The sequence below is a fragment of the Balearica regulorum genome, chromosome 5 (genome assembly GCF_011004875.1).
Source record: "Balearica regulorum gibbericeps isolate bBalReg1 chromosome 5, bBalReg1.pri, whole genome shotgun sequence".
Classification (NCBI taxonomy): Eukaryota; Metazoa; Chordata; class Aves; order Gruiformes; family Gruidae; genus Balearica; species Balearica regulorum.
The window spans coordinates 13,899,721-13,920,384 of NC_046188.1; the positions used below are offsets into that span (position 1 = coordinate 13,899,721).

Consider the following 20,664-nt stretch of genomic DNA (forward strand, 5'->3'; position numbering starts at 1 on the left):
AACCATGAGTTAAGGTACCATGGAAAATTAGAAGGAAGGTGAATAAAACCTGAACACATGTACAATTCATACCACAGCAAATGCTGATCTAAAGGTTGTCTACCAGATGCCAACTTTCTATATTATAACATGTTTTATAATGGCATGCTAGCCAATACAACTATGCTAGGTGATTGATAACAAGCACTGTAAAGTGTCACAGATTAATAACGAGCGTAGTGGCTGCTAATTTACCTCCATCTTGTGAGTTCATGATATTCAGAGCAAACAGCATTGCATTGGAGAATGTGGTAGCCTCTTCTTTGCTTGCAAAATTCAAGCCATAGACCTGCCGTGCATCACGCCATTGATGAAAGGTAGGTGTTGCTTGATTGTACTTCAGTCCTTTCACAATTGAGTAATTAATCACTACCTGTGATTTGAAAGAGAGAGGTGAAGATTAAAAATAGTTCTGTTTTCAGTGGGAAAAAACCCAAACCTTTTGGTAAAGGTTAATTAAATTGGCAGAGGCAATTCATACGGCAGCTCCTACATGGCTGTATGGTAAGGCAGTGTGTGTTTCGATGACAGAAGACCCACATCTGGGGGTGAGATTTACAACAGTTCAATTCAGCCTCGGGGACCTGCAAGCTAGTTTTGCAGAATCTATTACCTGCTCATGTTTTCTACAGTACCTCCGCAGGACACAGCTGTGCAGATACTGCAGACAGATGTCAGGAGTCAGGGCCAGCAGCTGTTGCCATCTTTTGGGGGATGATCATGCACAATTGTCAGAAAAAGAGCCAGACAGAGCTCTTGGCACTAACCCTGCCCTACAGCAGATAAATGTTTGACTCATTGCACTGGCTCTGCTTTTCTCCTCCCATGCGTCTGATCAACACCAGCTTCTTATGTTATTTTCTCTAGAATCAGATAGGTAATGACAAAATCAGACAACTAAATATTTCCTCTCCCACCTCCTCCTTCGCTGTACGTGCTACAAATTCCAAGTATAGGGTTAGCGCAGCAAAAGGGTGTTTCTTTATGCTTTGATTTCATCTGCTAAATACAATGCTCTGGTTATCCTTGGGCAGGGCACACGGGTCACCCAGCTACACAGTACACCTGGGATCCGATCAGAAACCTCCAACGCTAAAAGCATAAGCTGCAGTAGCTCAAGGTGGGGAGGCAGGAGTGTCCACTGCACCACTAATAAGTCAGAAGGAGCCATGGCAGAGACAGCACCCCAAGATACCCTTCTGTGGGCTGATAATGGCACTCTGTTGTGATGCAAATTTAAGAAACAAAATGCCAACAGAAAGGATCATAATTATTCTCATAAACAGGTACAATGCAGTTGAAAACAGAGAAGGAGTAGGAAATGGAGGCTCCCTCTTCATCAGCCCACAGAGGCTGGATGCAGAAGGGATCCAGGGACGAAGAAACTTAAAATTAAGAGCAAGTAAAGTCTGAAGTTCATTATTCAAATATAGCAAAATCTAGTTTGAATATTCGAGCTTGTCCCTACAAATGGAGTTATTTTGGATGGTGTTTTATCAAGAGACTGAACAATCCCACAATTTCTGCTCCTCGTTGAAAGCCAATCAATGGAAATCCTCCATCAAATTAGTTTGTATGGCTCATCTGTTAATTAGGTGGGTTGGACACTAGTAGGATGAGGGACCTTGGTGCATGCTGTCCAGGAGCTCACTCCTAGGGTAACTGCAGCATCCTGGACTTGACAAGACAGGAGCAACAACAGAAGACAAGGGAACAGAGATCCAGTAAGTAATAAACGCTGTACACACTATTTAGCATTACAGGTGGATCCCACACACCAGAAAATCTACTAACACATCTTTTGTGCAGTCTGACTGACTAGTACTTTGGGAAGTTTTCTGTTAGTACTATTATTGCATCTAAAAAATTCCAACATATTTAATTAGATTAACAACATTTTTGCTAAACGATTGACAATTCTCCTCCATTATAAAAGCAAGAGGTTTAAAACTAACTTCAAAGATGAATGACTCCTAACTCTGAGTTTTGACTTTTCAGTGGATTACCAATTTAGACTGGCAAAAAACATTAGATGAGCACCTAATACATAAGGAGCAAATTGTGTTTTACACATTCCTATTTTTGAAGGATGACATTGTCTCATTGATATAGCTAGTTAACAGATGGCTGATAACTATACTTTATTAACATATAAAAAATTATAGTAACCAGGAAAGAAGCCACTACACCAGTAGATAATTACAGATATACTTTACTTCTATAATGCATATTACTTACCTGAGCCAGCATTAAGCAGTGACATAGCAAATAGTCTTTGAATACCTGGTCTAGCTTTAGGCATAAATTATCCTGATGGTTATTGAACATCAGGCAGCAATTGGATCTACGCCACTGTTTTTGCCACATCATTGGTCCCTTCCAACCTGGTATTCTATGATTCTATGATTCATAGACACGTTCCTGACCTGTGATCCAAAGGGAGATGCAGTGCAACCTACATTTGGTACATAGGCTCCCAAGAGTTGTTCACCTGAAAATGAGAACCGCATCGCCGGCACGCTGCGCAGGAAGCCACCCACACCAACCCGAATGACAGGGAAACCATGTTGCTCCTGTTGCAGCAAAGCCATGAACTCACTCCTAAAACTGAAAGCTTAGACAGCCCTTTTCTCTTAAAAAATGGTGACACCACCCCCATTCTACCACTGAACATTGGGAGAGCCTGTACTGATGTTGCTCACACTCAAGGGATCTCTGGAGCATCAAGCAGACTCATGCCTGGATTACTAACCCAACAGTTTCAGCATATACCAATTTTTAAGTCTTCCAACCACTTCCAACCGCTTCCCACTTAACCAGGGGAAGGCACAGCCAGTATCTTCAAGGAAATGTTTAGAAAGACTGCAGTTTCTTCCAGGCTTTGCAAAGTCAGTATTTCTCACCTACTAAAAGTCCAAAGAGCACCAGAGGGTGTAATGCAGATGTATAACGAAAGAGAGAAATTGTAAAAAACCTATGCCAAAAGTCATTTAAGAGAAGTTCAAAATTTACTTTCCCAGACCATCAACTCAAGGAACTCAGAGAATCTGCTTTAACCTGAGGGTTTGATCCTTTCAGTTGAATAAAGACAGAATTTGAACGTTGACCTTTATTAATCATCAGGATGCTTAGATGAACTTATACAATACCTTGTCTTCAAACTCAGAGAGTTTAAAACTGGGAAATGAAACATAAAATAGCCTGAGTTTCATTTTATCTCCTCTAGCTAATGTTTCTAGAAAACAGAAAAAAGAGGAGGGGTTCTCCTGCTGTCGTTAAGAATGAATGCACAAAGGTATCCTGTACAGATGGTGCTGAGACTCTGCGAGGCACACGATGATAAGTGCATGCTTCAGAGCAGTAATTAAAATAAAGAAGTGCCCCCTGCTTGGAGCATAGGGTTTTTTACAGGTGTTTCTAAGGGATCTTTACTCTAAAGCTTCGTACATCAGTAGGATAGTACCAGCCATGCTGAGTAGATCAATAGTTCATCTTTTCATCTTCAGTTGTAGTCTGTAATGGAATTGGAGAAACTTACTGGAAATCTTGCAGAAAGAAGGGATTTGTCTCTAACAAACAATTCTTCCTGTAATACTTAGAGTTTGTCTTAAAAGCTGAAACAGGACATTTTATGTGCCTATTTTTTTTCTTTCCAACCCCTTTTAATATTTTCTATCCTGAAACAAAGTAGTCCTGTTACTGATAGAAATGTCTCTGTTGTTTTGAATCCTGTTAAACTCTGGATTTCAATGATCTCCTACAGCATGGAGTTTCACAGACCAGTTTTGCATAGTATTAATACATTAACACCTTTCAATGTTCCCATCACTATAATGTTAAAACTAGATTTGTTTCACTTCTACCTGGTACTCTCCTTTACCCTTTCATCTCAGTTTCAAGTGTACGCTCTCTGAAGCAGGCAGGGAATTTTGGGATCTATGAAAAAGCTCAAAACCAAGAAGCCCTTCCCTTTGACGGCACTCTGCAGACTACTGAGTTATAAATTGTCGGCAGCGATGATGGTGGTATTTGACAGGACTCTCAGGAAAGTGGGTAGAGGGATCGAGGGGGCCTCAGGACCACATCTGAGGTGCAACCACAACCAAGGTCACAGGAAGAGCTCCCACACAAGTCATACTGCCCATACTCTTGCTTATCGAATCAGAACAAGACATTTGCTTGTTTCTCCAGAGTATGAAATTGTTCACAAGTTTTATATCAGCTCAGGGTCTGCCGTGCTGCCAGCGGTCAGGCTCCTCTCATGGGGAGCAGTCGTATGATTGCTAAAACAGAAAGGAGAGGGCGTAGCACCTAAAACCTGATACAGTCGAGGCCAGATTCTTTATTTCTATAAGCAGGCCCAAACCTGACAAACTCCTAGTAAGTTACAGCAGTGATTAATTGGTTCTTTAGTTTTCAAAAAATGTGGTTTAGTTTATAACTAAAGAATGCTGTCCCCGTTGCAGTTTTGGCTTAGGCTCACATGCAAAAAGTCCCACCTTCCCCACGGCCCTGTTTTTACATTCACTTCTTAGCCACATCAATACATTAAACCCTCAGGAGACATGATTCACTTTTCACTTGCACCCTCCTCCCCACCTATTTGTTCAGCGCATAGCTTTTGATGATGAGATCATGCTGAGTTGAAATCACTTGATGTAAAAATCATTATTTTAAACCCTCAGTTGATCGGGACTCCAAACTGGGGAGCTACGGCTTGTCAGCTAAGCCATAAAGATGGACCACTTGTATGTTTTTAGCTTTGTGAACTTCTAGCATGGTGACTGAAGCTATGACACTTCACCTTTACAGCAGGCGAGGTTACATTGACAGCTGGCAAGTTGCAACACAGGGGTAAACTGTTTGCTTACGACTGTGGGGCTACAGGAAAATGAAAACATCAAGGCTCATGACACCAAGTGACCGTAATATTCATCTGGCCTTAGCTTCGAACCAGTTCTGGCCTCTGAGGCTACTTCAAAGCTTCAAAAGACTACTTCTGGTTTTCTGAAGATTAGTGCTCATGCCAGCATGAGTCTACGCAAATGTGCACATCTGCACAGAGCAGAAAGGGGAATTCATGCACCGCTGGTCTGTAACTTAGCACTGCTGCTGCATGTGAACACGTGATGAGCATGTCACCCAGACACATAAGGAGAACAAGAGGTCGGGTGACCACTTCCCGGCAGTGAGAAAGATGCTCACGTTCTGCCACTCAAAAAAAAAAACTTCTTTGTGGTGCACTTTTTAGATACTGTCAGCTAGAGCACAAACTCCAACACAAGCACAAAAAAGGGCTAGAAAACAGAAAGGCAGCTAGACAAAGACAACAAAAGGAGCCTACACAAGAAGTTACATTAAAAAAGGAGAATGAAAATTAAAGAGAGACATTGTGAAACGTGCAATATAAAACAACAAAAATTAAAAGGGAAACATTAAAGGAAGGCAAGGATGAAGTCATGAAAATTACTCTAGTCTGGACCTTGCCAAACAGTACATAATCAAACTTAAAATTGTTCCTCCGTGGCATGATTGTATTACATATTTTAAAGTAGTTTCTCAACTCTTGGAAATCTGTGTAGCTTTATTAGCTCCATTATATGCCAAATCACTGAAGATTGGCCCTTTCTGAAAAATATGGCTTTCCTGGCAAAGCAACAACTTTTACTAAAACCTCACTTTCAGTGTGATTTAGCACAACCTGAGCGCAAGCATGAAATGGCTTGTACAGAGAATTATTTTAACTGAAATTAATTTTTGTTCTGATTAAATGCAAATACTTAGCAAGCCTAGCAGCTTATGACTCCATGTGAGAGTCATATAAAATATATTAAATTCTGAATCTTGAGACTTTCAAAACGTTCCTTTTAATACTACCGTGTTATGCTGTCTTGAATTTACTTTATTCATAATACTGGATTTTCGTAATCATATTTAAGGTGAATACTTTCTTTTAGACAGTTTTAAGTGACTAAGGTAACCCGTACTTTTTTATTTGTTTGAGGGAGATTTTTAGTCTTTAAACTCTAGAAAAATACATTCTTCTACCTGTTTCCTTCTGAATCGAGATGATTTTTAGATGGCATGCAGCCTCTTCATAAGTAGGAGCATTTGCAAATGAATAGAATGTTACAGTTAAAGCAGAACATGTTTAAAGTACAGATCAAGATTTGACTTTTTAATATATCCTACTCTTTAAATTGTATACTCTGATTAAGACAGACCTCCGGTACATAGTCTCCCTTACATATATATGTAGACTTAATGACTTTTGCTTGTTTTACACCAGCTAGTCAGACACATCTTAGATGGTAGCCACATGAAAATCATTGACATTCACCTTCTGGGTATGTAAAATAAACAGCTAGCATGGCCTGTTACAAAGCAGTACTGGCTTTCACAACTGACCTGAGAAGCCACTGAATTTCATTTATTTTTGAAAATATTTTCCATTTTTTAAATGGAACTACATTAATATATTGTCTTTGCTCTACTGAGAAGGATAAAAGCAGTGGCAAAAGATATGGCAGTTGTTTCGAAAGCACACTGCAAGGAGCTGAAAACCGATGTGCTAAAACCCCCCACCTATTTCTATTCTGCTTTTCGTTTTTCAGAATGATGACTGTGTATACGGACAGCGTAGCAACATCATTAACGTTTCCAGTAAGCAACCTGGCTAGCTTTTCCAGTTGGCCCGAGCATCACGACAGCTGACAGCTGAGCGATATCGTCTGCATTTCCACGAGCAGATCGGCCAATTTAGCACTTGTGGCAGCCGAGAGGTGGTGGTGCCCCGGCTCCCACTCCCTGGCTTGGCTTGGCTTGCGCTGCCGCTGCCCGGCTCGTGCTGGCGGCGGTGCTTGTCACACCTTCCCAGGAGGCAACGCTGTTCTCTGAACCAAAAGAAAAACAATCACCCACTTTCTTCTGATTCTTCTGCCAGGTTGAGGACCAGAGGTGAGTGCGGGAGGCGGGCAGCCCGGGTAGGCTGGGTTGCCACCACCGCACCAGCCTCACACCAACAAACAGAGGGAGTTTGCTCTAGAATGCAAATGGTACAACAATATAGCACCCCAAGTATCTTTTTGTAATTTAGGCTCTAAACATGACATTTGGTTACGGCTGGCACGCTCCGCCCAGCACACCCGCAAGTCAGGCGGCCAGGAGCCGGTGGCCGAGGAGGGTCTGATCCCAGTTCTGATTATCTAAATCCCATATAACTCCTTTAATACCCGAGGAGGTCCTGCGGACTTAGGCTGCCGTAAAGCAGATCATAGTGTGCACCTAGGAATTTAAAATGCATTACGATGAACTAATTACGTATCACAGCAATGTACCAATCACGCTTTATGGGGTGGCAGTGTGGAATGATTGATTGCTTTTTCTTTTTTATATATAGTATTAAAAACGAGCAAAAGGTAAGTTAGGGGCAGCTGAGAGCAAAACCTGCAGAAAGAAGTAAGATTCATTTCACAAGCAAAAATGGAGGGAGGAAAAATAACATTAAAAGCTTTCTGGCATTTACCAAAATTGCAACTAAGTAGTAAATAAATTGTGATACATTCTGTGCACAAAAAATTATTCAAAATCTGAATGACTGGAGTAAACAGACTCGTAGGCACCTTGCAGGAGCAGGAAATATTGCTAGACTGCATTAAGTATAGAACTGATAGTATCAAACGAGATCAAAGGTTAATTTACAGGAAACTTGATACAGTTACTCACTTGTTGATCTTGCAGTTTAACTCCAACTACCCTGAAGGTGTTAGTGGCCGTGTTGTGGTATATGTTGATTCTGCTGAATCCCTGCTGTCCAGGTTTGATTGGCACCCATTTTTTACTGGTATCGTCATAGACCATAACTGAAGCCCGGGCTTGGCAAATACTCTGTTCACTGGAGAGCAAAAAACAACAAAATCAGGAAAAAAACCAGTGAATTTGATGCGTACTACCGAAAACAACTAATTGAAAAGAAACCAACAGAAATTATCAGAACTTCTTACAACATATGTTTTATAAGAGATCTACTAATCCTTTGAATGCAATCTGCCTGTTAAATTAAAGCTGGCATGTATGTGTTCATAGACTTAAAAAACTCCAGTATGCTGCTGTTTTGAACTGATAATCTATTTTATGTAAAAATATTAGTCCCTGAGGAGTAACTTGTATCACACAAACGTTATGAAAACTGTCCAACAGTATGAATGCTCCATTTATTTTATGTACCTATTAGCAAGTGAAGCCTTTCACATTTGCATGAAAACTTACCAATATTTTACAGCTAACTGACAAAATAAATGTGGCATCCACGGCTGAGTTACACGTTGAAAACTGGAAGCAAGCAGACCTTGAACCAAAAGCCACGTTAGGTAAACTGAAGAAATCAATTACATTAATCCAGCTGACGCCTAATACCCAGACCTGCTGACGCACTTAGAAGTCCCAGAATACACAGTGCAAAACACAGAGGAACCCTTTTTTTCCTTCATCCTAGTAGCAAAGAAAGTGGGAAAGAGGAATCCATGGATGTCTACATTCCAGTGTTAAAGTATATAGGTATTATTTTGTATAGCATTAATAACTATTTTTTTCCTGTATATTCACAGAAATTCATCAGTTCTTTACCTATTGCTTGCATATTTATGACTAATGTATGTATACTAGATTTGTGCTGAACCATACCCTTCATGTGCAAGAAATGCCACTGGCAAATACTGTTGAGCTGACATGTCAATATGGATCAGGATTTCAGTTCCTGCTCTCCTGACTTCCCAGCGGCTTTTCTTATACCAGAGGAAATAAGAGCTCCTTACACGAAGAAAAAAAAGAAATCCTCCAAATTTTGGAGATTTGAGATCTTCAAATGTAACAGGGATTTTCAACGAGAAATAGTGCATCTTAGGCCTAAACAAAACTGTTAGGATTTATGACCCGCAAAAATCTTAAGTTCATGACTGTCCTATTAACTTTAGACCTGTATATATTTGTATATACCTCCCTTCCTTAGCGCGAGCCGTATTAAATAATTTTCGGCAATGCAATATCAAGTGGTAATCTGCTTTGCACACAAATCCTTTTTTTCCCGCTCTTGCATATACTTCTTTGTTTTGGTTTTGCCTCAGTAATGCCTCACTTGCACACAAATAGATGAGAAGCTCCCGGGTGGTGCTAAACCATATCGCTGCACTGCCACCGTGCCAAATTACACCACTTGTAAATTATACCAACTGCTACAAACCCAAACCCATCTGACTCCATCACTGTCATCATTTTAATGAAAGGGAGCATGTTACTGCAAGTATTAAGAGGATCTGGGTAGATTACAGCAGCAATTTTCAATCTTTTCTGATTTGTGGTTCTCAAAAAGATTTCCAAGGCAGATGCATCCTCCACTGTACGCTAAAGCCTACTGACACTTGGCTGCTTTTATCAGTCATTTTGCATGGCCTCCAGGTAGCCCACAGACCTCCTCCAGGCTGTGGCTAAGAGCCTGGAAACTCTTCACAGCGTTTACAGAGGGAGCAGCGATGCTGGCAGACATCTCCATAAAGAATAAGGTAAGAAAATTCAGAACAAAGTGTCTCGTGGCAGCTTCTCCGTATCTGACACTAGCAGCTGAGGGATTTGAGCTCACTCCAGCCTGCCTAATCCTCCAACTGGTGCAAGAGCCGCAGACTGGCAGCAGCGGCGGCATTGCCTGCATCCTCCCAATCCACCCGGGGACTCTCACTCTGCCTCAGATTCACAGGTGAGGAGGATGGGAGAGAAATGCACCAGCAAAAAGGCAAGTACACTGGATTAGTTTTGCCATGTGGAAGCAGAATGGCTAAAAATAATCTCCGGTGTGGTCCTGTGGCTGGATGGTGCCCACCCGCTGTGCTACCAGATGTCTTGTGTCATCTCTAGCATCAGCTGCCCGGGGACAGAGCAAACCCCTGCCCAGCAAGCCTGCAGGCTCCCAGAAAACACGGTCTCTGGGAAAGTCACAGTCAGCCAGTGTGACACCGTGCCCTTCTCCTCGAGCCTTGCTGGTCACTACAAACTTCGCTGTACTAGAGTAAGTGCACGCCACTTGCTCTTTCATCAGAACAAGTCTAGGACCCAATGTTGTCTCCATTTCAGATTAATTTTGGAACCCACAATTGCCATGGGCTCCTTAATTAGTCAAAATTAATTAAATTATCCTTACTTACAACAAAGAGAACGCACCTAACCATACAGACATGAGGGCCTTATCATGGCATTATTCGTAATGCCACATCCAGATTCCAGTGGATACAGCAACTTTGCCTTCAGACTTCACTGCCATTGAAAACTGCAGCACAGAACATGATTGAAATACGGATACCCCAGGAGCAATAGTTAATGCATGACAACCAATTGTTACCGTAACATAAAGCAACACATCAAGCTCAATCCCTGCCCTCCCTGCAGTCAATGGAAGTTTTTCATCATTCCTTTAAATGGAAACAGGATTAAGTCTGTTATCTGGCCTCCAGTGAAATAACAGAAAGGAACATAAAACAAGTACAGCACAAGGGGAATCCTCTCCTGCAAAGCACTTCATCAATCTTTCAAAACCTAAAATGCCCCCAGGGACCCATTGTGAGCTTGCTGTCTCATCCTAAATTGCGGTGTAACTCTTTATGCCTGAAGACTCTTTACTAGCCCTACCCACAAAAAGCACAACTCTCCCACTGCTGTTTTAAGGGGCTTCCCAGAAAATAGTCCAGAAAAAGTTCCTCTTGTAACGGTCACTGAGAACCTCTCTATTACGCTTTGCGGAATCCATTACTTCAAACGTAAATCAAGCAACATTGGTTTCATGAAGCTCCAACAAAATTTTCTGTTATTTTTGGGACCATACACCATTGATACTTACGTCAACTACATGTAACAGGTAATAAATATGGGTTTTGGTCACACTATTGTGCAGTCACACTCCTTCTCAATGAGAAGAGTGTGGCAGATATCAGTATTCATACACAAAGTCATGAGCATAGCTTCTAGAACTTCCCTTATTTTCCTAAGAATACACAAAAGTTACTGAAAAAAGGGTATGCATTGCAGATTCATCAAGTGTACACACCTTTCCAAATATTATTAATTCCTCTATTGATTTTTTTATGTTACATTAACATCCAAGTTGTCAGACTCATCCACCTGGGTTTCCACCATAGGCAATTACTTGCAAAAAAGATAAAAATTGCACCATGGAGGGGTCTTAATTACAACATTGTTCACGTTTGTGCATAACATCTACTCCAATGAGCTGCCGTATGCAGATTTGAGATATCTTATTTATAGGGGTTCTTCCAAGGGTCCCTTTATACCCAAACCCTAATATCCACCCCTATCTATTCAGAAAACATTTTCTCCTCAGTACTTTACTGCTATGGGACGGCAAACCTCTGCACCAAGACCACTTGTTTGCCTGAAGTTAAAGCAAATCTGCTTAACTTCATATCTGATAGAAGCAGACTGCACTGGGAAATCCTTCATTCACAGCTGGTACCTAAAATCGAGCATTCATCATTGAGCTTGATAAAACATTGTTTCAATGTTACAAAACTACAAATTAAAAAAAATATATGTTTGCAGGTGATACTGTTTGCTTCATTTTGCGTAACCCACTTTGACCCACTGTCTTCCATGTCTTCTGTTTAGGATTCATCTTCACAAATTAGCAGATTAGCTAATTTGGAGTTAATCCTTCTTGAAAGGGTCAACTTCGACCCTTCTTGCCCAGCCCCGGTGACAGTGGGCAGCCAAGCACAGCGCCCGGGCTGCATGGCACGCTTGGGCTGGCCACGCAGGTTTGCTGTATCCTCCTTGCTTTGCTAGCTACCGTGTCACTTCCAGCCCCAAATGAGTCACACAAAGGCACCAGTTAAGGTACAGGGACTACTGCATTCGAGCAGAGCAGCTGGGGGTAGCAGCGAGTCTGCGCTTCGAGACAGTGCTGCAGTGAAGGTGGCTTCATCCAGAAACTTCTCTCTGCCATCTGCACAGAACTTGAAAAATGCAGTCCTTTCCTCTTGGCTTTTAGTAAATGTATGATTACCAAGGACTCATAGCCAAAAAGAGGTAAAGGAACATGGAAAAGATGGCACAGGGAGTCTTACAGAAAACATCTGTACATTTTGTTACTTATCACGTGAGACTTAATGGGGCTGCTTGACATTACCTGGCTGACTGCAAGTAATTAAATAGGAGGTGGAAACATAGGGGGAAATTAAATGACAGAAATAACTGCGGAGTGAGGGAGTGAGGGAGCCACAGATCAGGGAAAGGTCCTCCTGTTTCACTCTGCCCAGCCCAGTGGGTTATCCAAATATACAAGCAAAAAGCTCAGGATGGAACCACAAAAGACCTGGCACAGCGAATAAACAGAAAAATGGGAGTAAATCATAATGTTTGGATGCAAGTCTTTGGTAGAGAGGCTCTGAAGGGTCTCCAAGGCTTTTCTCTCCTGTCCCAGACTGAGAAAAAGACAGAGGCCAAACTGCACTGCTCCTTCATTGACCTATTTTCTCTACTGACAAGGTATCTTCTTATGAATAAAACTTTTGCAGAGCATGGCACTGAGTTGCTGAGCCCACCTCTGACCAGCGGCCCCGTGCAGAGCCGCTGTGGCGCAGGGTTATCCCAGCCCTGCCCCGGACCCTCCATCCAGCCCCAGCCCACCCAGAGCTCACCCCTCCAGGGGCAATGGGACAGCTTTAAAATACTTTCTCCTAGAGCCACAGCGATGCAATACAGCTTCTGGAGGGTCACCAAATCATGCTCACAAAAGCTGTAACAAATGACCACAACTAACGAACTTCAGGGTTAAACACCTAATCCTGTGGGCTCTACTCCAGCATGCCAGCTGGACCAGGAGACTTCCACTATCCTTTATATTTACAGACACAACTGTTTCCTTGGGGCAGAAATTCACTTAGCATAAATTGTGAAAGCTCCCCTGATAGAAATCAAGCTATCATGCTTTGAATCTATTGCCAATCTACCTTGTTTCAAGCTGCTCATGATTCTCTCACCTTCAAATGAGCTGTATTCTAGTATTCTTAGGAAATGCAAACAGCTACTTTCACAAGCATTTACCTTATTTTTAATTTCCATTTCCCCTCCACACACTATAAATTATTAACAATTAAAAATTATTTTAGACTGGCCTAAATATCCTTATTGGTGTCAGAAATTGTTAATACTACTTTGCCCAAGGCTTGTCCTACCTGGGAGCAAACCTTCAGCACACAGAATGTGCAAGAGAACTCACAAGCCATTTAACACATCTCACTCTACTTGTCCACTGAGTCTGCCTACAGAAAGTCACAGTTCTGTGGTTAAACCTGATATGCAAGAAATAGATGCTGATGCTGATTTAAGAAGCTGATAGAATTCTCTCAATGTCAGCTTAAACAGATGATGTAAATACAAAATCCTGTAGAGATGGAGATGTAAGGTCTGTGCAGTATGTATCTGTGTTAATCTCAAAATTAGTAAGCTACAAGTCATGTTCCTGCAGCATTTAAAGTGTACTGCAAACTCTAATGGCCTAATTTGCTAAACATTTTAATTGGTTTCACTCCAACAAACATATAATGACTGGGATGCAGGGAAAGTGTTTCAGTAGTGATCTTTATAGAAACAGGCAGACATTTTTCTCTGACAACTGGATTTACAGAACAAAAAACCTGGAAGATCCTCTGAATACAGGTCAGGTCACCCAGGCTCATATGGACCATAGGTGAGCTCATTACAGATAAACCTTGCTGTGGTGCAGTGGCTCTTCAGCCTTCCCACCAGAGATTCAAAGCCAGCTTTGCTCATGACCCCAGTTCTCCTTGGGAGCCTCATTCCTCCAACACATCAACGGTCATGCTTGTGACTCCTTTTGGGACCTCTTTTTTCAAAGTCTACTTCCCTCTGCAACCAAACTCACAGGACAGTCGGTGCCACCATCGTTCACCCTACCTCTGTCCCAGAGCACTGAAGAACTTAATTCCTCAGCAGCACAGCAACACTTCATGATGAAACAACAACATTTAGTCACTGATTGAACTAAAGGACAGTGGAAACTCATAGGGACTTCACATCCAGATAGGAGCTTTTAATCCTCAGTGACATGCAGACATCTCAATGTTTTCTAGCAGACATTTAGAAAAACAGCAGTCACAGTTTCATAAGTAATATGGAGGTGCTACAACCACTATCTCCATTTGCTTTTCTGAGTCCCATTTCATGGGACCCCGTGAAACACCAACCATGGTCAGAAGTCCTCAAGCACACTCACTCCTGGTTGCGTGTGTGTGCAGAGAGACCTCCATGACAGTGCAGTCCTTGCCCCAGTCAGCCTGAAGTGAAACCCAGTTCCCAGAGGAGCTGCTGCTTTTTGGTGTCCTGCTCAGCTTGCATGTACACATGGAAGATCTGCCTTTGGTGCAGGGCTCTGGCTGCATCGCCAGCAGGAGATGAGCCGTTTGCACTGAGCACCTGCTGCAGGTGCCTGGCCATCACCTTTCTCCACTGTTAAACTCCAGCATCTAAAATTTTAATATTAAATAATTACAAGAAAATAGTGCATATACAAAGCCTCCTTCATAAACAGCTCTTGAAAAGACTGATGCTGTTAAATAAAGTCATGACACACCTGCAAGATAAATATATATTTTACAGAGCAGGAAATGGAAATACTAGTACCTATAGCATGAACAAGAATAAGATGAACACCAGTTCAACTCCACAAGGAAGCATATTTAAGAGTTACTCTTTTTTCTGCTAGCAATGAGAATTTCATTTTGAATCCTTCCTTATTACATTGGCATACCCAGTGGGAATTGCCATGCCCAGGAACTGTTGCAGACATTCATTGCAGACACTTCAGCTGTAAACCAAAAAAGGGACAGTTTATGAGGCACCCAGATCTCACACTGAGCCAGGACTTTGGGAGATGGGTTGCTAAATTTGGGAACATGCATGCAATCCTGGCATGACCAGAGAAACTTGCATAACCTTCTGTAACCCCTCAGTGCTCTTGAGCATGGGAGAAGTGAGTAGAAATTTAAAAAAAAAAAAGTATGCAAAACACTAATACAGCAGCAGAGATGTTCCGCTGGGCCTGTCTGTCAGTCCAGAACAGCTCAGTCCTCAGCACTGCCAGTGAAAGTCCCCACCGAGAGCCTGGAGCTCTCGGTGTCCACCGTGGCACTTAAATAGCACATCTGCCAATCACTGGAGATTTAGGGCCAGCGGAGCCGCCGCAGATTGATGCCCTTGTAAGCCAGCACATCTGCTTAGTTTATGTTGCTGAGATTTTGAAACTATGCAGTGGAGTTAATTTTAACCCATCACTTTTCTGGTAGGTTTTGCAAACTGAAGCATAAGAATTCAAATGATTTTAAGGGGAACTCCAGTCATGAGCACCTCAACTCAAAACCTTTAAAAAAATGCTTTAAGAGAACTGCTTTGCAAAAGGCACTTCAGAGAAGAAGTGTAGCGATTCAGAGAAGTGCCATCGCTGCCAGGCAGCCAGACTCTCAGAGCTGTGCTGTGCTTCAGGAAACTTTCTCTTCAACTTCCACCTGCTCCAACAAGGTAGGGTCACTGCTGTCTCCTGATGGAGAAACTCCACCGCTCCATTAAGGCTTTGATTCGTGCAACATTTCTTTCTGCAATGAAGTGTGGTTCACTTTCAGATTTTGCATGCTACCTTGAAGATATACTTTGGGAGTTCCTAAAAATAAATATCAAGGAAATGTTTAGAAGTTCCTAAAAATAAGTCAAGTAAATGGCCTGGGGAAACACTATGAACCCAATTAGTCAAAAACAGTAAAAAAGCAACTTGACTAGATCAGGTTGCTATTAATATAAACTATTTCCCTTCACCCATAAATTACAGAAATAAAACCAAGAAGTAATCTTGTAAAACAGGCATTATGCAAGACTCAAAACTGAACTGTCAAGTGAAAATACGTGACTGAGGGCTCTCACTCATGAGCCAGCCATATCCATATTTCAGGAGAACAATACCTTAAACAAAGGCTTTGAAAGATCAAAATCATAACTAACGATCAGGAGAGGGCAGACACAAAAGTGAATACAGGAAATCAACATAAAGGTACTTCATTAAAGCTGGTGTTGCTTTGCCTTGGTTTCCCTTCAATCCCAGAAGAAATGCAAATAAACCTGTGACAAGGTTTCCCCTGGAGCTCATGGAGGCAGACCAGAAATGAAGGAGGTTCACTCCATCAAGTCAGCCTCTCCCTCACTGCCAGGGGATGCATATTAATGTAGCACTGCCATAAAAGCTTAATTACCATTTTATGCAATTATAAATTATCCTATGAGGCTATAACAAAAACGCACATTTATGACAATACACGCTTTCCTTCCCATCCACTGACATTAACCCTGGTCAACAAATTCCCTGCCATCCTGCCCTGTCCCCAGATACTTACGTGCCTGCCATCGAGGAAGACCTGATCAGGTAATCCTGCAGCAGTATACGCTCAAATCCAGCACGTGTGCTTAAACCCAAATAGGCTATTTCACCTGATTAAGGAGCAGAAGACAAATTTGGCAGGGACGCAAGCCAGGAACCTGTATGAAGGCTTATAACCAAAACAGGAAAGGGAAGAGCTATCAAGAGAGCAGAAGGGCAGGAAGTAACATTTATAAGGCAGGGGCGGGGAAGGCACTTTAAAGAAGAAATGTATTCTTTCTTTCAGTTGATTTACTGAGCAAAAATCCAAACAATATAGATTAAGATTAGATGCACCACTTTTGCCTCATTGGTGGCATGGATATTAAAAACATTTTGCTTATTTTATCAAGGTACGGGTTCACTGTCCAAGAAAAAGCAAAAGCAAACAAACCTCAGACCCAGAAGAAATTGTTATTATTCATTTATGGCATGGGTGTTTGCACGGTGCTGAACCAAACCCAGGGGCTGAGGTACCAGGGGCCCCTGTCCCGCCTCGCCACCAACCTGGCATTGCCTACGGCTGGCTGGGGGCCAGCTCCAGCCCAAAACTTGAATTAGCACGGCACAGCATCCAGGCTACTGCAGCTGACTCTCACCTCCCATGGCAATACAGCCTTTGGACGGGAGCTGCCTTACACCTGGCTAACTCAGGGTCCAGCCAAAGTGAAAATGTTTTTTCAGTTGCTCTCCAACCCTGTCATCCTACTTGGGGCATCACCATAAATACGTAAACTAAGAAACACATCTTCACCGTGGAAGGTAATCAATCAAGTATCTTATAGAAGGACACAGGAGAAATCTCCAACATTTAAAAACAAGACAAAATTTGCTCCAAGGGGTAAGTGGTGTGTGCCCTCTCTCCATCACCAGCAGCTGGGAGATCCCCCATTAGGTTCAGCAGCAGGCAGGCCCCCAGCCAGCTGGTACCTGGACACAGCAAAGATGAGACTTCATCACCTCTCCCCTGCACTCCTGCCTGCCCTGCGCCAAGCTTCCCACAGACGGCATGCAGGACTTGACTTGGAGTAACCACTGTGGAGATCACAGCCATAAGGAGGAGGATACCTATCTCACAGTTCCTGCTGTAGAAGACATGCCATCCACTATTGGCTTTCAGACAGATAGTTCTGTGTACTGTCCTGTCTCTTTTTCAATTGGAGTGCCTTGCAAAATGAAGCCTCCTTGACTGTGCTGTGCCCGCAGGAGACCCCTGAGAGACTCTAAGCCTTTGTTTCCATCCTGCCATGAGTTGTCTGCATACATGTTTGCATGCATCCATGTTCCTGTTAACAGGGAGGTTGGTTTTGCCCTCCAATAATGCTTCCACCTTCTTTGCTACCTCTGCAGGCTCTTGTTTGCCTGCTTGGCCGCTCTGTTAACTGGCATTGCTATTTGGCAATGGCAGCAAGATGGCTTATTAACACAAATGGAAACTTTGCAAATTTAGGAATAATAATTAAAAATATTGCAGTAAAAAAAAAAAAAAGAGTGGAGAGCAGAACAGCAAATTAATACTTTAGTGCCATCTTGCCTGGGGTAAAACTGCGGTGGTTTTCATGGGCTTCCTCTCCCAGGTGACAGGCCCTCAAGACAGATCATCTTTCTTTTCTCCCCATTCCTTGGTTTGGCAAACTTGCACACGTGGATGTAAACATCCTGCAAACGCTGTCTAGTGTTCACCTCAGGGCATGGGTGCATCATGGCATGAGCAGATTAAAAACTAGTGCCAGGAAAACACGACGGAGAACTGAGTGGACCCTGCCGTGTTTTGGTTTCAAGTACAGAAAGCTGGAGTTTTCTTCCTGTTGTCACCTGAAATTATCTTTGGGGTTTTTTTGTCAGCGTACTCACAAGTTCTCTTAATGTGTCTAAATACATCTCTTGTTATCTGTGATTACAAAAACATGGACAGTGCAAATACAAAAAACACACATTGCTTAAGAAAATACTTCTCCCATGACATTATTTGAGCCACCCCATGATGTAGTGCAGGATCAGCGTGCAGAAGGGGATAGCAAGCTTTACACCCAGTTGTGCATCACTGCTGAGACACTGTGTATCCACCTGGGCATTACACAAACCAGGAATGGACGCATTACCTAATCTGAACCCAGATCCCTAAAGTGCACTGCAAATGAACTACCTCCCTCCTCTGGGCTGCATCAAAAGGTGCGTGACCAGCAGGTCGAGGGAGGTGATCCTGCCCCTCTACTCCACTCTTGTGAGACCCCACCTGCAGTACTGCGTCCAGCTCTGGGGGCCCCAGTACAGGAGAGACATCGAGCTGTTGGAGAGAGTCCAGAGGAGGCCACGAAGCTGATCAGAGGGCTGGAGCACCTCTCCTGTGAGGACAGGCTGAGAGAGTTGGGGTTGTTCAGCCTGGAGAAGAGAAGGCTCCAGGGAGATCTAATTGTGGCCTTCCAGTACCTGAAGGGGCCTACAGGAAAGATGGTGAGGGACTGTTTATCAGGGAGTGTAGTGACAGGACAAGGGGTAATGGCCTTAAGCTGAAGGAGGGTCGATTTAGATTAGATGTTAGAAAGAAATTCTTTACTGTGAGGCTGGTGAGGCACTGGAACAGGTTGCCCAGAGAGGTTGTGGATGCCCCATCCCTGGAAGTGTTCAAGGCCAGGTTGGATGAGGCTTTGGGCAACGTGGTCTAGTGGAGGGTGTCCCTGCCCGCAGCAGGGGGGTTGGAACTAGATGATCTTTGAGGTCGCTTCCAACCCAAACCATTCTATGATTCTATGATTCTCTAAACCATTGCACAAAATCTTATCTTTCTCACTTACTTTGATCCCTTTTGCCCATCTGCCTGAACTCGACCTGGAGTAGCTGTGGCACCCAGGTAACCTCCCAAAGCACCCCACAAATGGCAGAGCTGCTCAGGTCTTGAAAATCTGCTGGAAACACAGCAGGGACCCGTGATTTTACCACAGAGGCAGCATGTAGCATCCGATGCACATGGGCTTTCTCTGGGAGTCAGCGCCAGAGGCTCTGAAGTCTCCACTAATGACACCAAAACCTGCAGAGCCCTGAGGAGACCAGTCCTCAGGTGATCACACAACCCCTCACGTCCTTGCAGTGGTTTCAGAGTGCAACATACATGTGAATAACCTTAGATCCCTGTTAAATATAGCAAGAAGAGAGGGGTGTAAGAAATAGGCTGAATTTGGCAAGGTACACCAGCTACATAAACACTTCAGAGTAGTTTCTGTTGCGGACTAAGCGCTACAAACGCTGCTCTGCCTGAGCAGAGGAGCAGAGAGCTTTTCACATTCACTGGTTTTCCTGTAATAAAAGATCACTTTCATGGTCCAACTGAAAGACCTGCAGAAAGTATTGGTGAAATGGCACCTAGTAAAACCATGGGTGTCAAAATGTAGTTAATTGCACGGTTATTAGTGCATCGCCCATTCAGCTGCAGCTTCTGATTCCTCTGCAGTAAATCTCCGTAGGACTGATCGGGTTCGGTTTTCAACTGATGGGATAAGTTTAAAATCCAACAAGAAAAAAAGTTCTCACTGGCATTTAAGCAAAGCTTTTTCTGCCATAGGTTGTTTGGTTTTTTTTTCTGTTTAATGAAAAAATTTATTGTCACTTTTCAGGGATTTCAATTTGGCTGCATTTTCCTGATACTACACTTTTCTGCTTTGAGATCTGGGTGGATTTGGTGCACTAACTTGTTTCCGTCAAAAAATTCTGCTTTTCATGAATTTAAAACTTCACTTTATTTGGAATCAAGCAGCAGTTCTTCTGTATAACTCACATGCTGCTTGGACTGTTATTGTAGAGTTTGTCCATGTAAACAGTACTTTACTGCATCTATTAGAAAAGAAGGACATATAACCTGAAAAATGCATCTCCAAATTACTATGGACTCAAATCACTAATTGCCCAGATCAGCCACACTGGCTCCACTATTCTAGGCAGAGGGATGCAGGAAGATGGACTAAGGAAAGATCTGAACATCCTTTTTATTTCTCTGATTTCCTGTGTCTGGGATAGATATGGTCACTGATTTTGGGGGAAGGAAACAGCACGTAGATGTCAGAATAGTTTTCCTGCTAAACCAAGCAGACGTGATTCTCCTTACACACAGATATCAACTACAATAATACCAGCTAGAATAACGTGGT

At 42.8% G+C, this 20,664-nt stretch overlaps 1 protein-coding gene across 11 annotated transcripts in view; it reads right to left on the reverse strand.

Annotated features, from left to right (window-relative positions):
• The window catches only part of EVL (Enah/Vasp-like), a 160,120-nt gene that overhangs the window by 70,309 nt on the left and 69,147 nt on the right, over positions 1-20,664 (reverse strand). For 10 of the 11 annotated variants that reach the window (XM_075753574.1, XM_075753571.1, XM_075753567.1 and 7 more), the window contains exons 2-3: positions 7,765-7,933; positions 235-412 (exon numbers count right to left, since the gene is read on the reverse strand). In XM_075753574.1, the coding sequence (XP_075609689.1) occupies positions 235-412; positions 7,765-7,933 (347 nt within the window). Of the gene's footprint in view, positions 1-234; positions 413-7,764; positions 7,934-16,499; positions 16,676-20,664 lie in introns of those variants that run through there. The other variant, XM_075753566.1, reaches the window with a different exon arrangement.